Genomic DNA, 23846 nt, shown 5'->3' with positions numbered 1-23846 from the left:
TGTCGTGTTGCATTCTAGAAAGAACTATACAGCCCTCCACCAGAATGAAAGAAAGACTTGGTTGTTTAATCTCTTTCAATTTTATTTATAAATTTAGAGTACCAATTAATTTTTCTCCCCCCCACCCCCCCTCCCCCAAATATAGGGGCAATTTACCGTGTCCAATCAACCTACCCTGCACATCTTTGGGTTGTGAGGGTGAGACCCACGCAGACACGGGAAGAATTTGCAAACTCCAAGCGGACAGTGACCCAGGGCCGGAATCGAACTTGGGTTCGATGCGCCGTGCGGCAGCAATGCTAACCACTGTACCACCCCCTAACCTCTTTGACCTTTGTATGCGGATTATAACCAATATGTTTCTTTACACATATTCTACTGAATGACATCAATTAATTTTATAGATAAAACACACAGCTTAACTGAGGTTTAACCAATTTTATTGGTGAAAATCTACACGGAGCACTGATAATTTGTTACGTTTTAGGTCTTAAATATTAACAGGATCGGCTAACTTCCATCATTTGTAAGGATGTAATATGTAACCATACTAATTTAAATTGGTTTTCCTGACAATACATTTGTGAATTTTATTTTAAACTTGGGCCAAATACATATTTAATTTAAAAGTTCCTCATTACTTGCACCCACTGGCACAGGCCATCAAGGTTGCTGTCTATCCTGGCACAACGAGGCTCTTAAAATTACAGCTGCTCTCAAATCCTTGCTTCAGACAGAAAAGCATTTGGCTTTCATTGTGCACCTCTCCCTGATGGCACATCTTAGATCAGCTCACTGTAAGTAACTATAGTTCCAGACCGACATAACACCATTCATGCATCTCCCAGTGCATCTTGCCACAAGCTATTTCTTTTAAATCAAAATAAAATTGCAAATTTGGATCTTTGTTTCCCTGTCATTGAAACAAAATCAATCCAAGAATATTTATCTATTTATTTACCAGAAATAAATTTGGGCAGAGACTCACCTGAATTTGTTCCAACTCAGCTTTATTTCCCGATTGTTGCCTTTCCAACCTCTCACTCAATTGGGAGCAGATCTATAAAAGGGACATTGAAGACTCAGGAAGAGTAAAACTATAACCTTTTCACCATTGCGTACAGTGTATGGCACTTCAGATTAATATCAGTAGTCTAGGGACACGCTGCCACTCTCTTTGGCGGGTAGGGTCCAGTCAGTTAAGATGACGGTGCTCCCAAGGCTTTTGTTTCTCTTCCAGTGCCTCCCCATATTGATTCCGAAGGCTTTTTTTAGGAGGGTTAATAAGAGTATTCTGGGGTTCGTGTGGGCGCGGAAGACACCGAGAGTGAGGAGGGTATTCCTGGAGCGAGGCAGGGAGGTAGGCGGTTTGGCGTTGCCCAACTTGTGTGGGTATTACTGGGCTGCGGATGTGGCAATGATTCGTAGGTGGGTGATGGAGGGGGAGGGTGCCACATGGAAGAGGTTGGAGGTGGCATCCTGTGTGGGTACGAGTTTGGAGGCATTGGTGACGGCCCCGCTCCCACTCCCCCCGGCAAGGTATTCTACGAGTCCAGTTGTGGTGGCTTCCCTCAAAATTTGGGGGTAGTGGAGGCGGCATAGGGGGGAAGTGGCCTCAGTGTGGGGCCCGATACGGGGCAATCACCGGTTTGCACCAGGGAGAATAGATGGTGGGTTTTTGAGTTGGCATAGGGCAGGCATCAGGCGGATGGGGGACCTTTTCCTCGATGGGAAGTTTGCGACTTTAGAGGAGTTGGAGGGGAAGTGGGGTCTCCCCTCTGGGAATACTTTCAGGTATATGCAGATTAGGGCGTTTGTTAAGTGGCAGGTGGCGGAGTTCCCGCTACTGCCGCCTAGGGGGGTACAGGATAGGGCGCTCTCGGGGACGTGGGTCGGTGAGGGTAGGATCTCGGCAATTTATCAGGTGATGCAGGAGGAGGAGGAGGCCTCGGTGGAAGAGCTGAAAGCGAAGTGGGAGGAGGAGCTAGAGGACGAGATCGATGAGGGGATGTGGGCAGACGCCCTGGGGAGGGTGAACTCGTCCTCTTCTTGCGCATGGCTCAGCTTAATTCAGCTGAAGGTGCTGCATAGGAGCACATGACTGGGTCCAGGATGAGCCGGTTCTTCGGGGGGGAGACGACACACACACACACACACACACACACACACACACACACACACACACACAGATGCGGGGGGTGTTCGGGAGGCCCGGCGAAACACACCCACATGTTCTGGGCGTGTCCAGCGTTGAGGGGTTTTGGAAGGGGGTGGCGGGGACCTTGTCCAAGGTGGTCGGTTCCAGGGTGGAGCCGGGCTGGGGGCTCGCGATCTTTGGCGTAGTATCTGAGCCGGGAGTGCAGGAGGCGAGAGAGGCCGGTATCCTGGCCTTTGCGTCTCTAGTAGCCCGGCGTAGGATTCTTTTACAGTGGAGGGACACGAAGCCCCCGAGCCCGGAATCCTGGATTAACGACATGGCCGGGTTCATCAGGCTGGAGGAGGTTAAGTTTGCCCTGAGGGGGTCGGTACAAGGGTTCTTCCGGTGGTGGCAGCCCTTTCTCTATTTTCTGGCGGAGGGTTAGAGGGTGGTCAATCTCAGCAGCAACCCGGGGGGGGGGGGGGCTATGGGTCTGTTAAGGCGGTTTGTTTTTGCGACTGTATGTTTGCTACTTTCTTTTTTGTTGTGTTGTTATTAATTTATTGCTTTGTATGGGGGGGGGGTCTTTCTGTTTATTTCTATACCTTGTTTATTTTATTGTTGGGACAAAATTTGTTGTTGAAAAATAGGAATAAAAATTATTTAAAAAAAAATATCAATAGTCTAACGACCTGCACCCAATGCTAATTGACAAAAGGCAAATTATCTTACAAGACTTCACTTTATATAACTACGAGGTGTTCAGGGTCAGTTGATGAATTCAAAATTTAATATTCAGGATGACTGAACTGAGGAAAAGATGTTCCTCGGCGCCTTTTAGTGGCCAGGACCTGCAACTACATTGTAAAAGTTAACAGGAAAATTGAAAGAAAATATTCATCTCGCAACATCATAAATGTTGATAGAGTACAATGAAAAATCAAGACAATGTGAAGATTTGGAGATAGGAAGTGATTTTTAATATATAGATCACTGATTATTTTTTTTTTTTTTTATAAATTTAGATTACCCAATTATTTTTTCCAATTAAGGGGCAATTTAGCGTGGCCAATCCACCTACTCTGCACATTTTTGGGTTGTGGGGGCGAAACCCACGCAGACACGGGGAGAATGTGCAAACTCCACACGGACAGTGACCCAGAGCCGGGATCGAACCTGGGACCTCAGCGCCGTGAGGCGGTTGTGCTAACCACTAGGCCACCGTGCTGCCCTTGATCACTGATTATTAACCCTGTTTGCAGGGTGAAAAAGGGCAAAATGGAAGATGTCTTTTGCAGCTTCATGCATCACCTTAAACATCACCAATATTTGGCATGATCCATAAAAAGCTTAAAGTAGAAAACAAATACAAAATAGAAACAATTCTGCACTCCCAAAGGAAAAAGGCTTCCCAATTCATGGACAAATTACAATAGGGAAGTAATCCTATGAGAAGCAAATTAATTTAAATACCTGAATCTGTAAAGATTTGGATCATAAGAATGCCCGACAGTAATAAGATCAGATCCTAGATTTCCACAGTATATCCACATGTACAAATTATTATATGCAAGTAAAGGATAAGTGTTAAAAAAATTATAAATTAGCAAAGGCTACAAAAATTTGCGACTGATACCTAAGGGATTTCTTAGAAGAGCTACTTGTCACTAACTCATCTACTTCAGTTGAGCAGTTTTCAGAAGGATCATAATAATTTAAACAGAAACTTCAGAGTGACAGTGGCAAGGTCATATTCATTGACCGGAAGGTGGCGGTGGGCTCTCTACTTTGCATTTCAAATTTACAGTGTTCACACAGACCATATATTTCAAAAATGGCATTTTCATGGGCATCGCAGGATTTCTTTCAGGCTGTGCTCTACATCTTCTTATGTTCATTAGTTTCTAAGCAACGCCTCTCAACAAGCAACAATCCCCTGGCATCATCTGTTTTCCAGACAAAAGTAACCATTTCAAACTTCAACCAAAGAATAACTGCAATAAACCCCTTGGGTTCTACAGACCTGCTTGTAATCGCCGATGATTGAGCTGTTTTTCTTGATTTCTGATTCTGCTTTGTCTAGTTCTCTCCGGCACATCTCCTTCAGCTATAAAAGGTAGAACCGTATATAGAATTGAAACCAAGATACAACTGATGCTGCTCTTGCAGAATACTCAAACAGAGAAAATAGACATCCTGAACCTTGGCTGGTACCACAAAGATATCAGTTACTAATACTTTTAGCATAACTATTAAAAATTTAGCCAATTGATTGAATCAAAAGTTGCAACTACCCAAGGAACACTTGAGCTGTTGTGTTACGGATTATTATTGCAACGCTTACAGAAAACTATCAAAATAGGTCTGCGTGGGTTTCCTCTGGGTGGTCAGGTCTCCCACAGTCCAAAGATGTGCAGGTTAGATGCATTGGCAATGGTCAATACACTGAGTTACGGGATGGGGGGGGGGGGGGGGGGGGGGGGGGGGGAGGCAGAGGGCTTAGGTAGAGTGTTCTTTCGGAGAGTCGATGCAGACTGGATGGGTCAAATGACCTCCTTCTGCACTGTAGAGATTCTATGGAAATAGGTGTGGAGAATTAAAAAATAATATTTTCAAATATATCAAAATTAATAAATGTAATCCATGTTTTCAAAATGCTCATCCAAAAAACAGGATCAAAAAGACAATATATTTGTGCAAAATTACCTATTGACATGAGTTTCCCGATATGAACATTACTGAACACCAGGGATGTTTATTCACCAAGAATGCTTATTCAAAAGACTGTCTTTAGCCAGTCGTCTCAATTAACCCTTGATTCTTTTACTGATACTAGCAAGTTGTGTTAGGTAAAGCATGGTTTCATGGAGGGCTGGCTCTCTGATTAGGTTTCCACGAATTCTTCATATCAAACTGGTAAGAACGTGCTAATATATTTATTCAATTCAACAGACTGTAATCGCTGAGCACAAAAGTTCATACCATCCAGTATGGAATGCTTGGTACTGATCAAAAGGAGACTACTAAATAGCACTATTTTCCTATCTTTAGTCTGGCAAGGCTGAGACCAATTTGACAATCAATCTCTTGCCCATGACGACCTTGGTTGCAACCAGTAACCCAAGACTGTCAGCCTCAGAAAATCCTTTCTGCGCGTCTTGCTGCATTTACCCATGGAGCCATCATTGCACATCTCGCCAGTAATTTAAACCACAAAATATTTGAACAAGTGAAGAACATAGAACATTACAGCGCTGTACAGGCCCTTCGGCCCTCGATGTTGCGCCGACCTGTGAAACCCCTCTAACGCCCATCTACATTATTCCCTTATCATCCATATGTTTATCCAATGGCCATTTAAATGCCTTTAATGTTGGTGAGTCCACTTCTGTTGCAGGCAGGACATTCCGCGCCCTTACTACACTCTGAGTAAATAATCTACCTCTGACATCTGTCCTATATCTATCTCCCCTCAATTTAAAGCTATGTCCTCTCGTGCTAGACATCACCATCCGAGGAAAAAGGCTCTCACTGTCCACCCTATCTAATCCTCTGATCATCTTGTATGCCTAAATTAAGTCACCTTTTAATCTTCTCTCGAACGAAAACAGCCTCAAGTCCCTCAGCCTTCCCTCATAAGATCTTCCCTCCATACCAGGCAACATCCTGGTAAATCTCCTCTGCACCCTTTCCAATGCTTCACGCAATACTCCAAATGCGGCCGCACCAGAGTTTTGTACAGCTGCAACATGACCTCATGGCTCCGAAACTCAATACCTCAACCAATAAAAGTTAACACACCGTACGCCTTCTTAACAACCCTATCGACCTGGGTGGCAACTTTCAGGGATCTATGTACATGTACACCGAGATCTCTCTGCTCATCCACACTACCAAGAATCTTACCATTAGCCCAATACTCTGTCTTCCTGTTATTCCTTCCAAAATTAATCACCTCACACTTTTCTGCATTAAACTCCATTTTCCACCTCTCAGCCCAGCTCTGCAGCTCACCTATGTCCCTCTGTAACTTGTAACATCCTTCCGCACTGTCCACAACTCCACCGACTTTAGCAAATTTACTCACCTAAAAGACGTGAAGAATAAGACGTGTAGAGTGATACAATTCAATTACCTGAGTGGCTTCATTTTCCAATCTTTTCTTTTCATCTTCTGCATCCACTAACTTCTGCTTGGTCATGAGTAGTTCTTTATTTAATGCATCTGCTTTCTCCTCTGCCTGCAGGAAAAAGTAAGCAATCTACGTTAATTTAGTTCTCAAGCTACAGTCGTGCTTTTAAGTATTAAATCCAAACAGGTTATTTAATATTGATGTTTCCATTAGTAAGGCCTTTCTTCCATTTCCAACAGGTCCGAAAATAACTCTTCTACATGCTACAATTGTTTGAAAACCTGTGAAACTAAACTTCACTATCACAAAGCATTATTTCAGAAGTTACAATATCAAACTTGGTTTGGTGTTGAACAAATATATGTCCCAAAATATAAACACACAGACCACTAAAGATAGTTCTGAAAAATCAATTGCAACTCAAAAATAAACAGCATATAGCGTAGCTTAGCTTTGTTGCAAGTAGAGTTGACTTTGATCATGGCATCAAATATTGTCCAGTGAGTAAAGCTGCATTCATTTACCAGGTGTGTAACATTTTCGGTTAAATTATCCATTCAGCAATATCCATTTTTTAATGTTCTTTATTCATATATTGGAACACAGTTGTGAACTGCTATTCATTGCACATAAAATAAATCAGTTTTGCAAATCAAATTACAGATGTAAACCATCCTGAGGGTGTTTTGCACAAATAGCAATAGGTTAATATCAGAAAATACGGTTAATTTAGGAATACATTAACGCCATTCAAAAGGCATATAGACAAATACATGGATAGGGTCGGTATAGAGCAGGGGTGGGCAAACGTTTCTGTGCAAGGGCCACATTCAGAAATTCACAATTTTAAAGGGCCGCATAGTATTAATAGTCCCGGTTGTAACCAATTAGCGTGCGGCATATACCTCAGCGCTTCCCCCCGGCGGCATCCTGCCTTTAGCCCTCTTTATCTCTACTTTTCAAAAATGGCGCTTCACCCGGTTATGATTCTGGGCGCCTCATATAGAACATAGAACAGTACAGCACAGAACAGGCCCTTCGGCCCTCGATGTTGTGCCGAGCAATGATCACCCTACTCAAGTCAACGTATCCACCCTATACCATTTTTTTTATGACTTGATCTTGGTGGGCCGCATAAAGACCTTTGGCTGGCCGCATGCGGCCTGCGGGCCGTAGTTTGCCCACCCCTGGTATAGAGGGATACGGCACAAGGAAGTGCTGAGGATTTTGGCCAAGGTTGATATCATGACCGGCACGGACTTGGAGGGCCAATGGGCCTGTTCCTATGCTGTATTGTTCTTTGTAATACAACAGAAGTAGGCTATTAGGCCCTCGTGACTGGTCCACCATTCAATTAGATCATAGCTTATCTGTAACTTAACTCTACTCACCTTGGTTGCATCACCCTTATTACCAGTGCCTAACAATAATCTATCAATCTTAGTTTTAACTAACTGTGGGCACCGCTAGTTAGGCCAGCATTTATTGCCCATCCCTAGTTGCCCTCTAGAAGGTGGTTGTGAGCTGCCTTCTTGAACCACTGCAGCCCTCGAGGTGCAGGTACAACGACTATGTTGCTAGGGAGAGATTTCCAGGATGTTACCCCAGCGACAGTGAAGGAACGGCGATATATTTCGAAGTCCCCTTTTAGGTTTCTCCCCACTTGTCCAGGATTCACCCACCAGAGGAAATAGCGTTGAAAGAGAAAAAGAACGATCCAATCATTTAATCATCCTAAACACCTCAACTAGATCAGCCTTTAATCTTCTACACTTAAGGGAACAGGAGCTTAATCTCTGCAACCTATTCTCACAATTCAATCCTTTTAACCCTAGCGAGTAGTACAAATTACTGAAGACCAAGAAACACATAACACAAAATGTTTATTTAAAAGATTGCTGCTAACCATCAGTCTCATCTGTATTTCCCCTCCGCCTTAATTTTCTTTCCTGAAGGCTGCAATACATATTAGGGTATGGTTTCAAGTTTTGTTGCCTATCCTTCCTTCTGTGACATGAATGATGCGTTTTATTTTAAATCAAATATCTATGTTATAAAAACGCATTACCAAAATGATGTGTGCGGCTTCGAGGATAATTACTTCTTCAAACTCAATAGCCAAGTTTTTAAACAGGAAATCAAAATGTTGTTTTGATATATGCTTTCTCACCTACATCCAACTTGATTAGTTACTTTGAGCTGGTGCCCTACCACTTCAATAAATATTCAATGCTAAGGTTTGAAAAGGGGATGAAAAACGATCGAAACCTAATCCATATTAGATAGGAATCGGAGTAGGCCGTTTACCCCCTTTGAGTCTGTTCGGCCATTTTGAGATCTTGGCTGATCTGTACCTTACTCCATATGCTTTCCCCCATATCCCTTAATAACTTGGGTTAACACGAACCTATCAATCTCAGACTTAAAGTTAACAGTTGATTTTACATCAATTTGCTGCTTGTGGAAGAGGTCCAAATTTCTACTATTGTGTGTAGAGGGTTCCCCAATTCCACCCCGAAAGTCTGAAAATTAGAGCCAATTTCCCCTACACCTCAACTCCCTAATCAATCTATCTAACGTAATCTTTGCTTGATACCTTGATAACTTTAATCACATCACTCTTAACTTTAATCAAATCACTCTTAACTTTCTAAGTTCCAGGGAATACACCCTGCTTTGTGTAATTTCTCCTCACAATACAAACCTTTGGAGTCAAGGTACCACTGGTAAATCCATGCTGCGCTCCATCAAGGACCAATATATCTTTTCTATGGTGTAGTCCCTAGAACTGCTCTCAATGTTCCAGGTGTGTTTTAACCAGGTATTTGTATAACTGAAGCATGACTTCTACTCCCTTGCATTCTAATGCTCTAGATATAAAGGCCAGCATTCCATTAACCTTTTTCCCCCCAATGAAGGAGTAATTTAGCGTGGCCAATCCACCGACCCAGCACATCGTTGGGTTGTGGGGGTGAGACCCACGCAGACATGGGGAGAATCCATTAGCCTTTTAAACTATATTTTACACCTGCTGACATTTTAATTATATATGTACTTAGAATGTCACCTTTTCTGGCTGTTCACCATTCAAAAAGTGCCCTGACCTATTCTTTTTAGGTTCTAAATGGATAATCTCACATTTACATCCACTGAAATCGATTTAGCAGATTAAGTGAATGGGTATATCAATTTGCCCGTATAATTTTATTCTTCATCTACACTGCTGACAATGCTGCTTATTTTATGTTGTTAGCAAAATCTAGATATGTGGCTTTCTATTCCATCATTTAAATTATTGATAAATAAGGGAGTAGTTGAGGTCACAGTAGAGATCTTTCTGAGACAACACAACATTATTCCGGGTAACATACGAAACCATTATCCCTACTTTGTTTTATTCCGCTCAAGCAATTTCAACCTGATCAAATAATTTGTCTTCAATTCCATGAAATTAAACTTCAGCTTCCCCTTCTTTGGCTACACGAGCAATATTACTGGACGGTTATTCCTTCTCAAAATTTCCACATTAGTAACATACTGGCCAATTCATGGCCTCCTTACTTGAAGAAAGCATGGCAACACTGGAAGATCTCAAGAAAAAGGTGGTTATGATTTTAACAAAGGAGCCTGTTTGTGAAAGCTGTTGCTTCTTATTGAACTATTGTTTTGTCAAATTGATGGCGATCTTTTATCCAAAGGCTACTTGAAGCTGGAGAGAAGATTTTCTTCTTTGTTACTCGAGCTACTTTTCAACTGTCTGTGCAATATTGACAAAATTGGAAATGACTGCAAAATAGAATTTAAATATACCAAATCTCTGGGTCAGCTGTCTTCCAATTGAACAAGAAATACTTAAAATTTTGTCTACCTTTCACAAATTTAATATCTGTAAATTCAGATCTTCATCTGAAATAAGGCAAATTTTCAGCGAAGTACCATCATTGACATGGACTATGGATTTCACAGCACAAAAGGGGGCTATTTGGCACATCATGTTTATGCTGGCTTTTTGAAAGAGGTAGTCCCTTGGACCTCTTCGATGATTTTCTTTTAATTGTTAACATAAGAGCAGATGAAAGGGCGGCAGGTGGCGCGGTGATTAGCACTGGGACTGCGGCGCTGAGGACCCGGGTTCGACTCCCGACCCTGGGTCACTGTCCGTGTGGAGTTTGCACATTCTCCCATGTCTGCGTGGGTTTCACCCCCACAAACCAAGGATGTGCAGATTAGGTGGATTGGCCATGCTAAATTGCCCCTTAATTAGAAAAAAATGGGTATTCTAAATTTATTTTAAAAAAACAGATGAAATAGGAAAAGTTGGCTATTCAGCTGGTCAAGCCTGCTCCGCCATTCAATGAGGTCATGAGTGATCTTCCACTTCAACATCATTTTCCTGCACTATCCCCGTATCCTTTGATGTTTCAAATATGTTGAATTCTATCAATCTCAGTCGTGAATATGCTTAACAGCTGAGCCACCACAGCCTCTGGAGTACAGAAATCCTAAGATTCATCACTGCCTTGAGTGAAGAAATTCCTCCTCAGCTCAGTCCTTAATCTAATAGTGCCCTCCCCTTGTACAAGGTCCCTCCGCATCCCTTCCTACATCTTCCCTATCAAGTCTGTATGAATTTTGTATGCTTGAATAAGATCACCTCCCATTCTTATAAACTCCACAGAATAAAGGCTTAGTCTATTTAATCTTTCCTTATTGGAAAGATTTTGAATCATCCTGTTTCCCATTTTTGAATTATCCTGATTAACACCCAACCGGTGCAACAGATATTGGAGCTGACAGATTGGAATAACTGACGGCACTGTTTTCACTACAGCATGGGAGATAAACATTTATCTATCATAGAGAATAAATTGGCTTTCTTATCTTGATACTCTGTCTAGCCTTTAATTGTCCGCTTTGACTTTAAGATTACAGAAATAAGATAAGAAAATAAAATGATTAACTTAGACAATCCTTTATGAGATAAATGAAATAAAAAATAAAACAAATGCTAATATTTTACAAATTAAGTGTTTTTCTGTGGAACTATAAAATCAAGATGGAGATAAGCAACAAAATGCTTAAATGTATGGATTTGACTGCTGTAGTAAAATGACAAATGGCTTGAATTATATATTAAAAAAAAATTTTCATTCGAATTTTTTGAAAAATATATAGAAACAGGACAATAATAATAATAAACACCCCCCAGCACCCGTAACAACGCATGTAACGAACCCCTCCACCCCCCCAAACCCAATAAACAACAAAATAAATTAACAATAAGCAAAATAACTTAAACAATGCCCCCCGAGACCCCCTCCCCCCCCGGGTTGCTGCTGCTGCTGACCTAGTTCCTTATCGTTGAGCCAGAAAGTCGAGGAAAGGCTGCCACCTCCTAAAGAACCCTTACCGACTCCCTCAGAGCAAATTTGACCCTCTCCAGCTTAATGAATCCCGCCATGTCATTGATCCAGGTCTCCACGCTCGGAGGTCTTGCATCTTTCCACTGCAGCAAGATCCTCCGCCGGGCTACTAGGGACGCAAAGGCCAAAACATCGGCCTCTTTCACCTCCTGCGCTCCCGGCTCCACCCCAACCCCAAATATCGCGAGTCCCCAGCCTGGCTTGACTCTGGACCCTACCACCCTCGACACCGTCCTCGCCACCCCCTGCCAGAATTCCCCCAGTGCCGGGCATGCCCAAAACATATGGGCATAGTTCGCTGGGTTCCCCGAACATCTAATGCACCTGTCCTCACCTCCAAAAAACTTGCTCATCCTCGTCCCGGACATATGTGCCCTGTGCAGTACCTTAAACTGGATGAGGCTAAGCCTCGCACATGAAGAGGAGGAGTTCACCCTCTCCAGGGCGTCCGCCCATGTCCCCTCCTCAATCTGCTCCCCCAGCTCCATAGAACATAGAACAGTACAGCACAGAACAGGCCCTACGGCCCTCAATGTTGTGCCGAGCCATGATCACCCTACTCAAACCCACGTATCCACCCTATACCCGTAACCCAACAACCCCCCCCTTAACCTTACTTTTATTAGGACACTACGGGCAATTTAGCATGGCCAATCCACCTAACCCGCACATCTTTGGACTGTGGGAGGAAACCGGAGCACCCGGAGGAAACCCACGCACACAGGGGGAGGACGTGCAGACTCCACACAGACAGTGACCCAGCTGGGAATCGAACCTGGGACCCTGGAGCTGTGAAGCATTTATGCTAACCACCATGCTACCCTGTTAGCCTTCAGCTCCTCTACCGACGCCTCCTCCACCTCCTGCATCACCTGGTAGATGTCAGACACCTTCCCATCCCCGACCCACACCCCCGAAAGCACCCTATCCCTTACCCCCCCCCCGGGGGCAGCGAAGGGAACCCCTCCACCTGCCGCCTAGCAAACGCCTTGACCTGAAGGTACCTGAACATATTCCCCGGGGGGAGCTCAAACTTCTCCTCCAGTTCACCCAGGCTCGCAAACCTCCCGTCAATGAACAGGTCTCTCAACTTCCTAATGCCCGCCCTGTGCCACCCCAGGAACCCGCCATCAATGTTCCCTGTGACAAACTGGTGGTTCCCCCGCAGCGGGGTCTCCACCGAGCCCCCCCACTTCCCCCGTGTCGCCTCCAAATTTTGAGGGTAACCGCCACCACTGGGCTCGTAGTGTACCTCGTTGGAGGGAGCGGCAACGTTACCAGTGCCTTCAGGCTCGTGCCTTCACAGGACGCCATCTCCAGCCGTTTCCATGCTGCCCCCTCCCCATCTATTGCCCACTTGCGTACCATCGAGACATTAGCCGCCCAATAGTACCCAGAGAGGTTGGGCAGCGCCAGCCCCCCTCTATCCCTGCCCCGCTCCAAAAAGACCCTCCTCACCCTCGGAGTCCCGTGCGCCCAAACAAATCCCAGAATGCTGCTGTTCACCCTCCTAAAAAAGGCCCTCGGAATGAAAATGGGGAGGCACTGAAACAGAAACCAAAACCTCGGGAGCACCGTCATTTTAACGGACTGTACTCTACCCGCCAACGACAGCGGCAGCATGTCCCACCTTTTAAATCCTCCTCCACCTGCTCCACCAACCTAGTAAAATTAAGCTTGTGCAGAGTCCCCCAACTCCTAGCCACCTGAACCTCCAGGTACCTAAAACTCCTCACTGCCCTCTTTAGCGGGAGCCTACCAATCCCCTCCTCCTGATCTCCCGGGTGTACAACAAACAGCTCACTCTTGCCCAGGTTCAATTTATAGCCCGAGAAATTCCCAAATTCAGCAAGAATCTCCATCACCTCCGGCATTCCCCCCACCGGGTCTGCTACATACAGCAGCAAGTCATCTGCATACAGCAACACTCTGTGCTCCTCCCCACCCCGCACCAGACCCCTCCACCTCCCCGACGCCCTGAGAGCCATGGCAAGCGGCTCAATTGCCAACGCAAAAAGCAAAGGGGACAGGGGGCACCCCGCCTCGTCCCACGGTGGAGCCTGAAGTACTCGGACCTCCTCCCATTTGTCGCTACACTCGCCATCGGGGCCTCGTACAGCAACCTCACCCATTTAATAAACCCCACCCCAAACCCGAACCTCTCTAACACCTTCCACAAGTACCCCCACTCAACCCTATCAAAGGCCTTCTCCGCATCCAATGCCACCACAATCTCCGCCACTCCTTCTGCCGCCGGCATCATTATCACATTTAGCAGTCTTCTCACGTTAGTGTTCAGCTGCCTCCCCTTTACAAAACCCGTCTGATCTTCATGCATCACCCCCGGCACACAGTCCTCTATTTTAGTGGCCAGGATCTTCGCCAGCAACTTGTCGTCCACATTCAGCAGTGAAATTGGCCTATATGATCCACACTGCAAGGGGTCCTTATCTCGCTTCAGGATCAGGGAAATCAGCGCCCGTGACATCGTTGGGGGCAAAACACCCCCCTCCCATGCCTCGTTAAAGGTCCGAACCAACAGGGGGCCCAACAGGTCCGCGTATTTCTTATAAAATTCAACCGGGAACCCATCCGGTCCCGGCGCCTTCCCCGACTGCATGTGGCCAATCCCTCTGACCAGCTCCTCCAACTCGATCGGCTCCCCCAGTCCTTCCACCTGCTCCTCCTGCCCCCTTGGAAATCGCAGCCCGTCCAAAAAGCTCTCCATTCCCCCTCCCACCACCAGCGGCTCCGACCGGTACTGTTCCCTGTAGAAGACCCTAAAGACCCCATTGACCTCTGCCCCCTGCCGCTCCACATTCCCACCCCTACCCTTCACTCCACCAATCTCCCTAGCCGCATCCCGCTTGCGAAGCTGATGCGCCAGCATCCTGCTCGCCTTCTCTCCATACACGTAGACCGCTCCCTGCGCCTTCCTCCACTGTGTCTCCGCCTTTCTGGTGGTCAATAAATCAAACTTGGCCTGCAGGCTTCGCCGCTCCCCCAGCAATCCCTCCTCCAGGGCCTCCGCATAACTCCTATCTACACTCAACAGCTCCCCCACCAGGGATCCACTCCTCCCATCTGGTCCATAAACCCCCTCAACACCTTGGCAGCTGCCGGCCTCCTGCCTGCACTTGAACTAGAACGATCCAGTAGGGGATCCAGCACCGTATTGAAGTCCCCCCCATGATCAGGCCCCCCACCTCCTGGTCAGGAATGCAGCCCAACATACTCCTCATGAAACCAGCATCGTCCCAATTTGGGGCGTACACATTTACCAACACCAACCTCTCCCCCGACAGCTTACCGCTCACCATCACATATCTGCCGCCACAATCAGAAATGACTTCTGCTGACCCCGGCAGCTCCAGCCCTAACTCCGACCCCTCCCGATATGGGGTCACCCCTCCCCCCCACATCAGCTCCTTGGCACCGCTTCAGCACGGGAAAACCCCCACCAGCGAGTTCAGCATCACGGCCACATAGGCCGGCAGGTCCGACCCCTCCAGCCCCTCCGCGAGGCCCAGGATCCGCAAGTTCTTCCTCCTTGATCGAAACTCCATCTCCTCAAAACGATCTTGCCACTTTTTGTGGAGCGCCTCGTACATCTCCACCTTCCCCACGAGGGCCGAAACCTCATCCTCGCGCTCAGAGGCCTGCTGCTGCAACTCAAGTATCGCTGCACCCAGAGTTGTCTAGGTCTCCAGCAGCTTACTTGTCGTTACCTTCAGGGATTCCAGCAACCCTCCTTTCAGCTCCGTAAAATAGCGCAGAAGGGCCGCCTGCTGCTCCTCCGCCCACTGCCTCCACTCCTCAGGGGCTCCACCGGCCGCCATTTTGTCCACCTTCCCCCGCTTTTCCAGGGGAGCTGCTGCCGTTTTTCTCCTCGCCCCACTCCGGGTCCGCACCATAAATCCCGGGGGGTTTTGCTCCAGACCCCTTCATCCACCGGGAATTGTCGAATCAGCGCCGTCTGGGGCCCTTAAAAGAGCCCACAAGTCCTATTAAAGCGGGAGCTGCCGAACGTGCGGCTTAGCTCCGCATAGCCGCAACCGGAAGTCATGGCTTGAATTATAATACTACAAGCACACGTTGACAGCTATTTGGACATGGATTAACATAAGAGAACAATTTGAGGCAGATTGTGATTTAAATAAATATGAAGTACACATATTATTTGAGTGTGAAAAGTTTTTGCTGCCTGGAAAATATTTTTGATAGTAATTTTCGGCAGACAAAGAAGGATGGGCTAGTTGATGCAAAAGAACAGGCAAGTATTAACACCAGGAGGCAATACAATCTACCAGTGACTAGACTGGATGGTATGCAGTGGATTGGTTATGTAGGCGAGAATGAATTTTGATACTTTACAAGAGGTATACCTGAGGGAGAAAAGAGTTAGAAGGATAGGATGAAATTGAGTAAGGTGAGAGAAGAGTGTGTGCAGCATAAATACTGGCATCTATTTGTTGGGTTGAAAGGCTTGTTTCTGTTCTCCAAACTAATATGTCACAAAATAAATCAGCTCTCTAATTATCTTTGGCATGACCCCATCGTCCTTTCCCAAAAGCTTTCAACTGTAATAAATTTCCATTGTTCAAAATTGCACTCAAGTACTGATTTCTTTTCATTTTGGAAGCGAGGGAAGGAATAGGGACCTTCCCTTCAATTTTGTTTGAGATATTTCACCGATATTTGATTCTTACAGGCTGCCATATCAAAGCATTTAAAAAAAATAAATTTAGAGTACCCAATTATTTTTTTTCCAATTAAAGGACAATTTAGCGTGATCAATTCAGCTACCTTGCACATCTTTGGGTTGTAGGGGTGAGAACCAAGCAGACACGGGGAGAATGTGCAAACTCCACACGGTCAGTGACCCGGTGCCGGGATTGAACCGGGTGTTCGGCGGCATGAGGCAGCAGTGCTAACCGCTAGGCCACCGTGCCGTCCACCATATCAAAGCTGAATTCCAAAGTAAAATCAGAAGTCCAGAGAAACCAAGTTATCAGGTTAACGCTCTTTGGGACAGATTGTTCAAACCAGCAAAGGACTGAGTTAGTGATGGGTTAAAATAAAGGGCAGCTGATGTTTTGTTTTATTCCCCCCTTGACAAATGAGGAGAAATCAGAAATCACCAATTTATGTGCATCAGTGTCACATTTGGTTTCACACTATGCCTGCGAAGCACCTTGGAATGTTTTGTTACAGTAAAGGTGCTCTATAAGTACAAGTTGTATTGTTGGGGTAGACTTTGACTTGCACCACTGCAGACGTGCAGAAAATGCTAAAGTTAATGGGGTAAGTGCGAATACTGCAGATGGTGAGAATATTGATGTGCGTTACAAATTTGACTTACAACAACTATGTTTAACTCCGACCCTGAGAATCCTGTGACACCTCAAGGTCAATTTCTACATCAAATGCTGCAGCACAAATACGCAGCTTTTAGCTCCAGGATTTGGGAACATCGCGATACAATAAACATTTTTTACAACACCTTCTCAATCTAAAATATGTTTCTGTGTAGGAATAATACCAAGTTGTGTTTTTTTTAAAAAAAGGAGAAAAGCAAAGCAGGCTTTTTGAACTGTGCAAAACTGGTTAACTGCCCCGATTTTCGGAACGACCCATATGCTGCTCAGCTGGTACAGAAATACTTGTTACTTAACACCTGATTACCTCAGCCCGCTACGTGAAAGCAATTAAGTGAGCTGGTCTGTGAACTAGTTGGTGGGTTTTTAAAAAAAAAGTTCCGGTGTTATTTACAACAATGAATTCCCTAGAATGGCAATCAGAAAATCAGCATTAAAAAAAATGGTCAAACCCAGTTTCCTTTCCTCAAAGAAATGTTTAAAGTTTCCAGAACAAACTGTTGGGGAGCTCACTAATACACTAACCAGATGGTATTATACTCAACACCTGCCTGAACTAGGATATATGTTGTTCTAAATTTAAACGTGTAGAATTTAACACTGCCATCGCCATATTAGGAAAGCTATAACCTATCAGCATGCTAACACTTTAAATATTCAGTGCTTAAAACATAGGCGTTCAAGAGACTGAATTCACTTTGCATCTGCAAAGGGTGCAGAATAAGGTACGACCCATGAGATTGGTTAATACCTGTGCATTACACACTTATTTTCTGAGGTAATCAGTTTGTCAGATGATATCAACCTCCTCCTACACTCCATTGATTTACAGCTGGGGTCTCTCGCACCTTGTGCATCACTTACTAAATTGGAATCTTAGCATCTGGAAAAAGCATTTGATCACTGGGTTTGACAATCCAAATGCACATCACATCTTGCCCATCTCAGCAACAGTTGTGAACTGCATGGGGATTAGATAACCAGTGTAAATTGACAGGACTAAGACTCAGACTTTCATTCATTTAGTCCCAATACAATCAACAGGGAAAGGGTAAAAATCCTGTGGAAGCTTCCATGGCTGCAGATTGGGGGCCTTGTATATACAGCAAGATCAAAGAAAATTCCATATTTCTTGCTCTTTTAACATATACAATTTTGTTATTTGAAACGCAGGATTAGAGGTACTGTATTCTCTGTAACCTATCAGGATGAACTGTAAATTCTCAGTTACAAGGATATTTGTTCATGAGATTTAACTTCTGAAGAATATATTCAGTTTCCAGTTACTAGTGAATCAAACAGAATATTTTTGGACAAGAAAACAGTAACTACAGTCTCTAGTTCAGTCTAAAAGGCTGCAGAGTTTACACTTACATTATCCAAGTCTTTCCGGAGTGCGATTTTGCTCGTAACCAGTTCGTGTGCAAGGTCATCGTTTTCCTGTTCCAACCTCATATTACCCTCCTGCAGACGTCTGTTCTCACGCTGGGGAAAAGCAGACAGTTCAATTATGAGGTGAAAATAACCTATAAATCTGTAGACTAACAATACACTTCTGTGAACTGACATAAACTCATAACCCAAACTGCATTGTTAAATCTCCATCAGTCATCACTCACCCATGAATATACTGTATACTAACTTGATATTTTACCAAGTCCTGTAAATATGTCAAACTCAGAATATTCCATCTGAAAGGACAAACATGTTGTTCTGCACAAAATACTTCAGAACTTTAGCAGTTATTATTCACTCCTTCATTGCATCAATAGCAAGAGTTCCAAGTAAGAGAAGTGTGAAAGTTACATCCATTACCTCCTAAATTTGTGCAGTGATTGGGATTAATAAACTGTGAGGTGGACAATGTAGGACCTCAAATGGTCATAGACAAGTTGGCGGAGTGGGCAGATAGGTGGCAGATGAAGTTCAATGCAGAGGAGCATGAGGCGAGTCACTTTGGTAGGAAGAGCATTGAGAGAAAGTATCAAATACCTGTACCAGCCTCCAAGAACAGGGGCCGGAATGTGGCTACTAGGGGCTTTTCACAGTAACTTCATTTGAAGCCTACTTGCGACAATAAGCGATTTTCATTTTCATAAGAGGTATCACTCTCAAGTGTGTACAGGAGCAGAGGCAACTGGGAATATATGTGCAGAAGTTATTAAAGGTGGCAGGACAGGTGGGGAGTGCAGTTAATAAAACATATAGTATTCTCGGCTTGATTATTGTGGCATAGAGTACAAAAGCAAGGAAGTTATGCTGAACTTGCATAGGACACTAAGTCAGATCACAGCTGGATTATTATTTAGTCATTATTATTAATTAAAAAAAAAATTTAGAGTGTCCAATTCATTTTTTCCAATTAAGGGGCAATTTAGCGTGGCCAATCCACCTAGCCTGCACATCTTTGGGTTGTGGGGGCAAAACCCACGCAGACACGGGGAGAATGTGCAAACTCCACACGGACAGTGACCCAGAGCCGGGATTGAAACTGGGACCTCGGCGCCATGAGCCAACAGGGCGAACCCACTGCGCCACCGTGCTGCCCCCAGCTGGAGTATTATGTACAGTTCTGGGCGCCACACTAGGGGAAGGATCTGAACGCATTGGACAGGGTGCAGGAGAGGTTCCAGGGATGTGAAACTTAAGTTACGAAGATAGACTGAAAAAGTTCGGACTGTTCTCCTTGGAGAGGAGAAGCCCAAGAGGAGATTTAATAGAGATATTCAGAATCATGAGGGGGCTGGAAAGAGTAGAAAGGGAGTAACTGATCCTGCTCTCAAAAGGATCGTGAATGAGAAGGCAGATTTAAAGTGATTTCCAAAAGAAGCGAATGAGATTAGAGAAAATCTTTTTCACACAGCGAGCGGTTCGGGTGGAGAAAGGTTTGAGGCATTTAAGAGGACATTAGATAATTATTTGAATAGAAACAATACGCAGGGTTACAGGGAAAAGGCAGGAGAATGGCATTAAGTCACAATGCTCATCTGGAGTGCCAGTGTATACATGATGGGCCAAATGGTCTCCTTTTTCACCATAACAATTCTGTGAATAGCCTCTGGAATACAATTTCTGACCTCTGATCTAATGACATTTGCCAGATCAATAAAGTTCAAAGTAAACCCCCCCCAGTAATAACAGGTTTTAAACCAAGCTGTTAGGTGATTAATATTCTGTTTTACATGGTCATGGCCTGGCAATTCCTAGAATTTGGACACAGCTATCCTCTGGAACTGTGCACTTCAAAGTCACTCTGGTAAGAAACATTTTTCCTGTTCTGAATTCAGAAGTGCTTTAAATTCCAGCGCAAGTAACATTTTCTATTTGTCCCCATTATGTTTTTTAAAAAACTGGGGATAAACTTAAATAAAGCACTGCTACTGATCTTGGAGAAAGGGATCGACAGACGGAGTAAAATGCATTCAATGCATGGCTTCCGTGGCAGCATTGATGCTCAGCCGGTCAGTGGCAGGCAAAAGACATAATTTGGCTTAATTGCTAAATGGCTTAATTGCTCCATCTCCTGTCTATAGGTCAAGAAGGTGATCTCATTATTGTTGACCAGTGTGGATCTTGCCACAGCACAGTGGTTAGCGCTGCTGCCTCACAGCGCCAGGCTCCTGGGTTCGATTCTAGCCTTGGGTGACTGCCTGTGTGAAGTTTGCGTGCTCTCCCAGTGTCTGTATGGGTTTCCACCGGGTGCTCCAGTTTCCTCCCATAGTTCAAAGATGTGCAGGTCAGGTGGATTGGCCAGGCAAATTGCCCGTTAGCGTCCAAATGCGTGCAGGTTAGGTGAGGTAACAGGGTTACAGGGATAGGGCTGGTGTGGGAGTGGGGAGTGGATTTAGGCAGCACGTTCTTTCAGAGGGTTGGTACGCACTCACAAGGGCTGAATGGCCTCCTTCTGCACTGTAGGGATTCTATGGGAAATCTCCACGGATTGCAGCAGCATCCAATAAAAGTATCTGCATTTAAAAAAAAATCAACCTTGCTGCTGTGGAGATAACCATCTTGCAATATAAATTAGGTGTTTATCCATCAGGTGGACTGGCACCAAAACATTATCTTTGTAAACAGACTAATGGAAAGCAAAATTAACAGAAGGATTTGAAATAACAATCCATTCAGTGACAACTTATATATTCAAACATGGATATCAGGTAGTTGGTTGTGGATACCGTTGATTGTTTCATACCTCAAACCTTTCAACAGGATCTTCCTGTTGAGCCTGTTGTTCCCGCATTACCAAGTATTCCTTTTCGTATTTCTTCAGTTTTTTCTGACTGATCTGTACATATGGATATTAAGAAATGAAATTTAATCTTCAAATTAAACAGCGGTAAATTCATTTTTCAGTAGTAACACGATGCACTGTTAGACAGAAGTGTTATTTACCTGAAGTTGACCTCATCAGTGAGCACACTTTAAAAATTTTATTATTTGTCGCATACGTATTTTATAACTAAGTTACCGGCAGTTTGCTTGATGGCTCTGTCTGTTACTTGGGGTAGGTTAAATCTCCAATCTGCGATCTGTTAGACACTGATCCAGATTTTTATTCTAGCAGCATCACACAGGGAGAAAGTGAAGTTAGCTGGGAGTTGGGACCCTCTGTATGTGTGCAGAAAGTGCACAGACGTATTGTGACAGGCTCCCACATTCAAATGGATCACTGGCACCCAGTCCTGGGTAAGCTGCACATGATATGGTCAGACCATCAGCACAAATTGGGCTTTATTCTCGTGTCAATCCTAAGGGAAGGGATGGGTCAGATGTGAGGGTGTTGAACAAGCTATTAAAAAAAACCTTCTGCATGCACTGGAACTATTTTTAAAATCAGTAAGAAAAACAAAGAATATCCTGGGCCTAACTCTTTAGAATAAAATTGCTTTCCCTTATGTTCAAAACCTACAAAGAACGAGTGATTTACAATTACACTAGCATATCTATCAGTGCGAAAATAAATAAATAACCACAATAGGATTGACCTCTGTTAAAGAAATCATATCCAATCTGTAATCCTAAATAAAGCAGATTTTTAAAAATCCACAAAGTACTCGTTTTTACATTTTTTCAAAATGTAATCCAGCTCTAACTTATAACATTCATATTTACATCACATGTTTTGCCAGAATAATTCAGTGTTTATCTAGTTGGGTCAGTTGAATATTTTTAAAAAAAAAGGAATCAAATAAATTTCTTCTAAAAACATTTAAGTTAATTCCCCCCCTTTATGTTTTCTGAACACTAACAGCTATTAAAAGTTTATTTGATTACCTTCATACTGCAAGCCAGCTCCATCAGCTTTTTGGCATTTTCCTCTGAGCGATATCTTTTAGGAAGCTGAACACGGAAAAACTTTAAGGCCCCTTCAAAGTCTGTTAACAGAAGATCGTCTTTTGAGGTCTGCAGAAGAAATGTTAACAGATTTTGGTGCTATCTGAACAAGGTCTGTGGAATTGACAAACAGCATTCAGTAAAATCTTGGCAACTTAAGGCTTCCTGTGCACAGTTAGTAAAGATTAAATGTGTGCCAATACATAGCCCAGATCGCTGCTACTCATTCTAATCAGATTCTTTCATTAAGTCAGGCCACCCTCACGTCAGTTGAGTTGAAACACTGAGCATGATTATACTGAAAGAATGTAAAACAGCCTTTTCTGGTGGGAAACACCATCAAAATTACCCAGTTTTGTGCATAAATTATAAGTAGTATTTTAAAAATAATGTAACAGAAATAACAAATTGAATTATTCCCAAACTGTGCTCAACTGAAACAGCAAATCTATATTACAATATGAAGTGCTCAATTTGCAATCCTGCTCGTTCATAGGAGATGCAACTCTTTCATTTAGCATAATTCAAAGTCACCACAATAATATTAAGATGACCTTTATAGATTAATACTGAGATTATTAATGATGGTTCAGATCCAAATTAACTTTTACATGTTAATAAATTGTCATTTTTAAAAAATTACAAATTAAGATAAATAGTGTTCCACTTTTTGATGGAGATAAGCAATGACAACCATAAACATCATTTAAACCACATTGTGAATAAACAAGAGAAGTTGTGCACTTACCTTCAGTAAAGCAAGTGCAACATTGAAGATAACACTTATGCCCTTAAAAAAGTTACAAAAGTTTAGGTAAGCATTTGCAAGAAAACATTTCTGAACTTTTACAAATTAATTTTTCACCAACTATACATTTATGTAAACCATTTTAGGAAAAAATATGTTAACTTTTGATTTAATTTTAAATGCTCAGGAGATCAAAATATAGCAGGCATGCTAGCTTAATAAATTTAAATGACCTGCCATATTTATGTAAAAGAAAATGCATTTTATTTTTGATGCTGAAAGACTGACTAGCTGGTGAGAACAGAACAGCACAATGGTCCACTGTGCTCAGCCAAAGTGGAACTATAGCAACAATTTTGAGAAGACGGCCTTAAGTTCAACAGTATTTCCATTTGCATTGCTTAATTCACTGATTGGCATTTTCAATATTACAGACAACAATACTTGTTAAATCCAAACAGATGCAGGATCATGAGTGGAGGCCAGGGTTTCCAATAGTCAGCGTGTTCAAATATTGATGCATTACTCGTCTGTTAAAATACATTTCTCAGACCCTAAGCTTTTCTGTGAAAAGGACTTTTGTTGAGTGCCATACAAGACATGATTAACATAGTTTATTACAACATACACAATTGCCATCTTTGGCCATGTTATTCCTGTGGAAAAACAACTGCAAAGGAGCAGTCTAAAT

The 23846-nt window shown here is 43.6% G+C and overlaps 1 protein-coding gene across 6 annotated transcripts in view; it reads right to left on the bottom strand.

Moving 5' to 3' along the window:
- The window catches only part of LOC119955671 (rab GTPase-activating protein 1), a 223105-nt gene that overhangs the window by 11509 nt on the left and 187750 nt on the right, over nucleotides 1–23846 (bottom strand). For all 6 annotated transcript variants that reach the window (XM_038782106.1, XM_038782110.1, XM_038782109.1 and 3 more), the window contains 7 exons: nucleotides 23156–23197; nucleotides 22348–22476; nucleotides 21266–21358; nucleotides 18445–18555; nucleotides 6273–6377; nucleotides 4161–4244; nucleotides 989–1060 (listed from right to left, as the gene is read on the bottom strand). In XM_038782106.1, the coding sequence (XP_038638034.1) occupies nucleotides 989–1060; nucleotides 4161–4244; nucleotides 6273–6377; nucleotides 18445–18555; nucleotides 21266–21358; nucleotides 22348–22476; nucleotides 23156–23197 (636 nt within the window). The remainder of the gene's footprint in view (nucleotides 1–988; nucleotides 1061–4160; nucleotides 4245–6272; nucleotides 6378–18444; nucleotides 18556–21265; nucleotides 21359–22347; nucleotides 22477–23155; nucleotides 23198–23846) is intronic.

Source organism: Scyliorhinus canicula, chromosome 21 (genome assembly GCF_902713615.1).
Source record: "Scyliorhinus canicula chromosome 21, sScyCan1.1, whole genome shotgun sequence".
Lineage (NCBI taxonomy): Eukaryota > Metazoa > Chordata > Chondrichthyes > Carcharhiniformes > Scyliorhinidae > Scyliorhinus > Scyliorhinus canicula.
The sequence above is the reverse complement of the archived record's forward strand: the minus strand, read 5'-3'. Positions and strand labels throughout refer to the sequence as shown.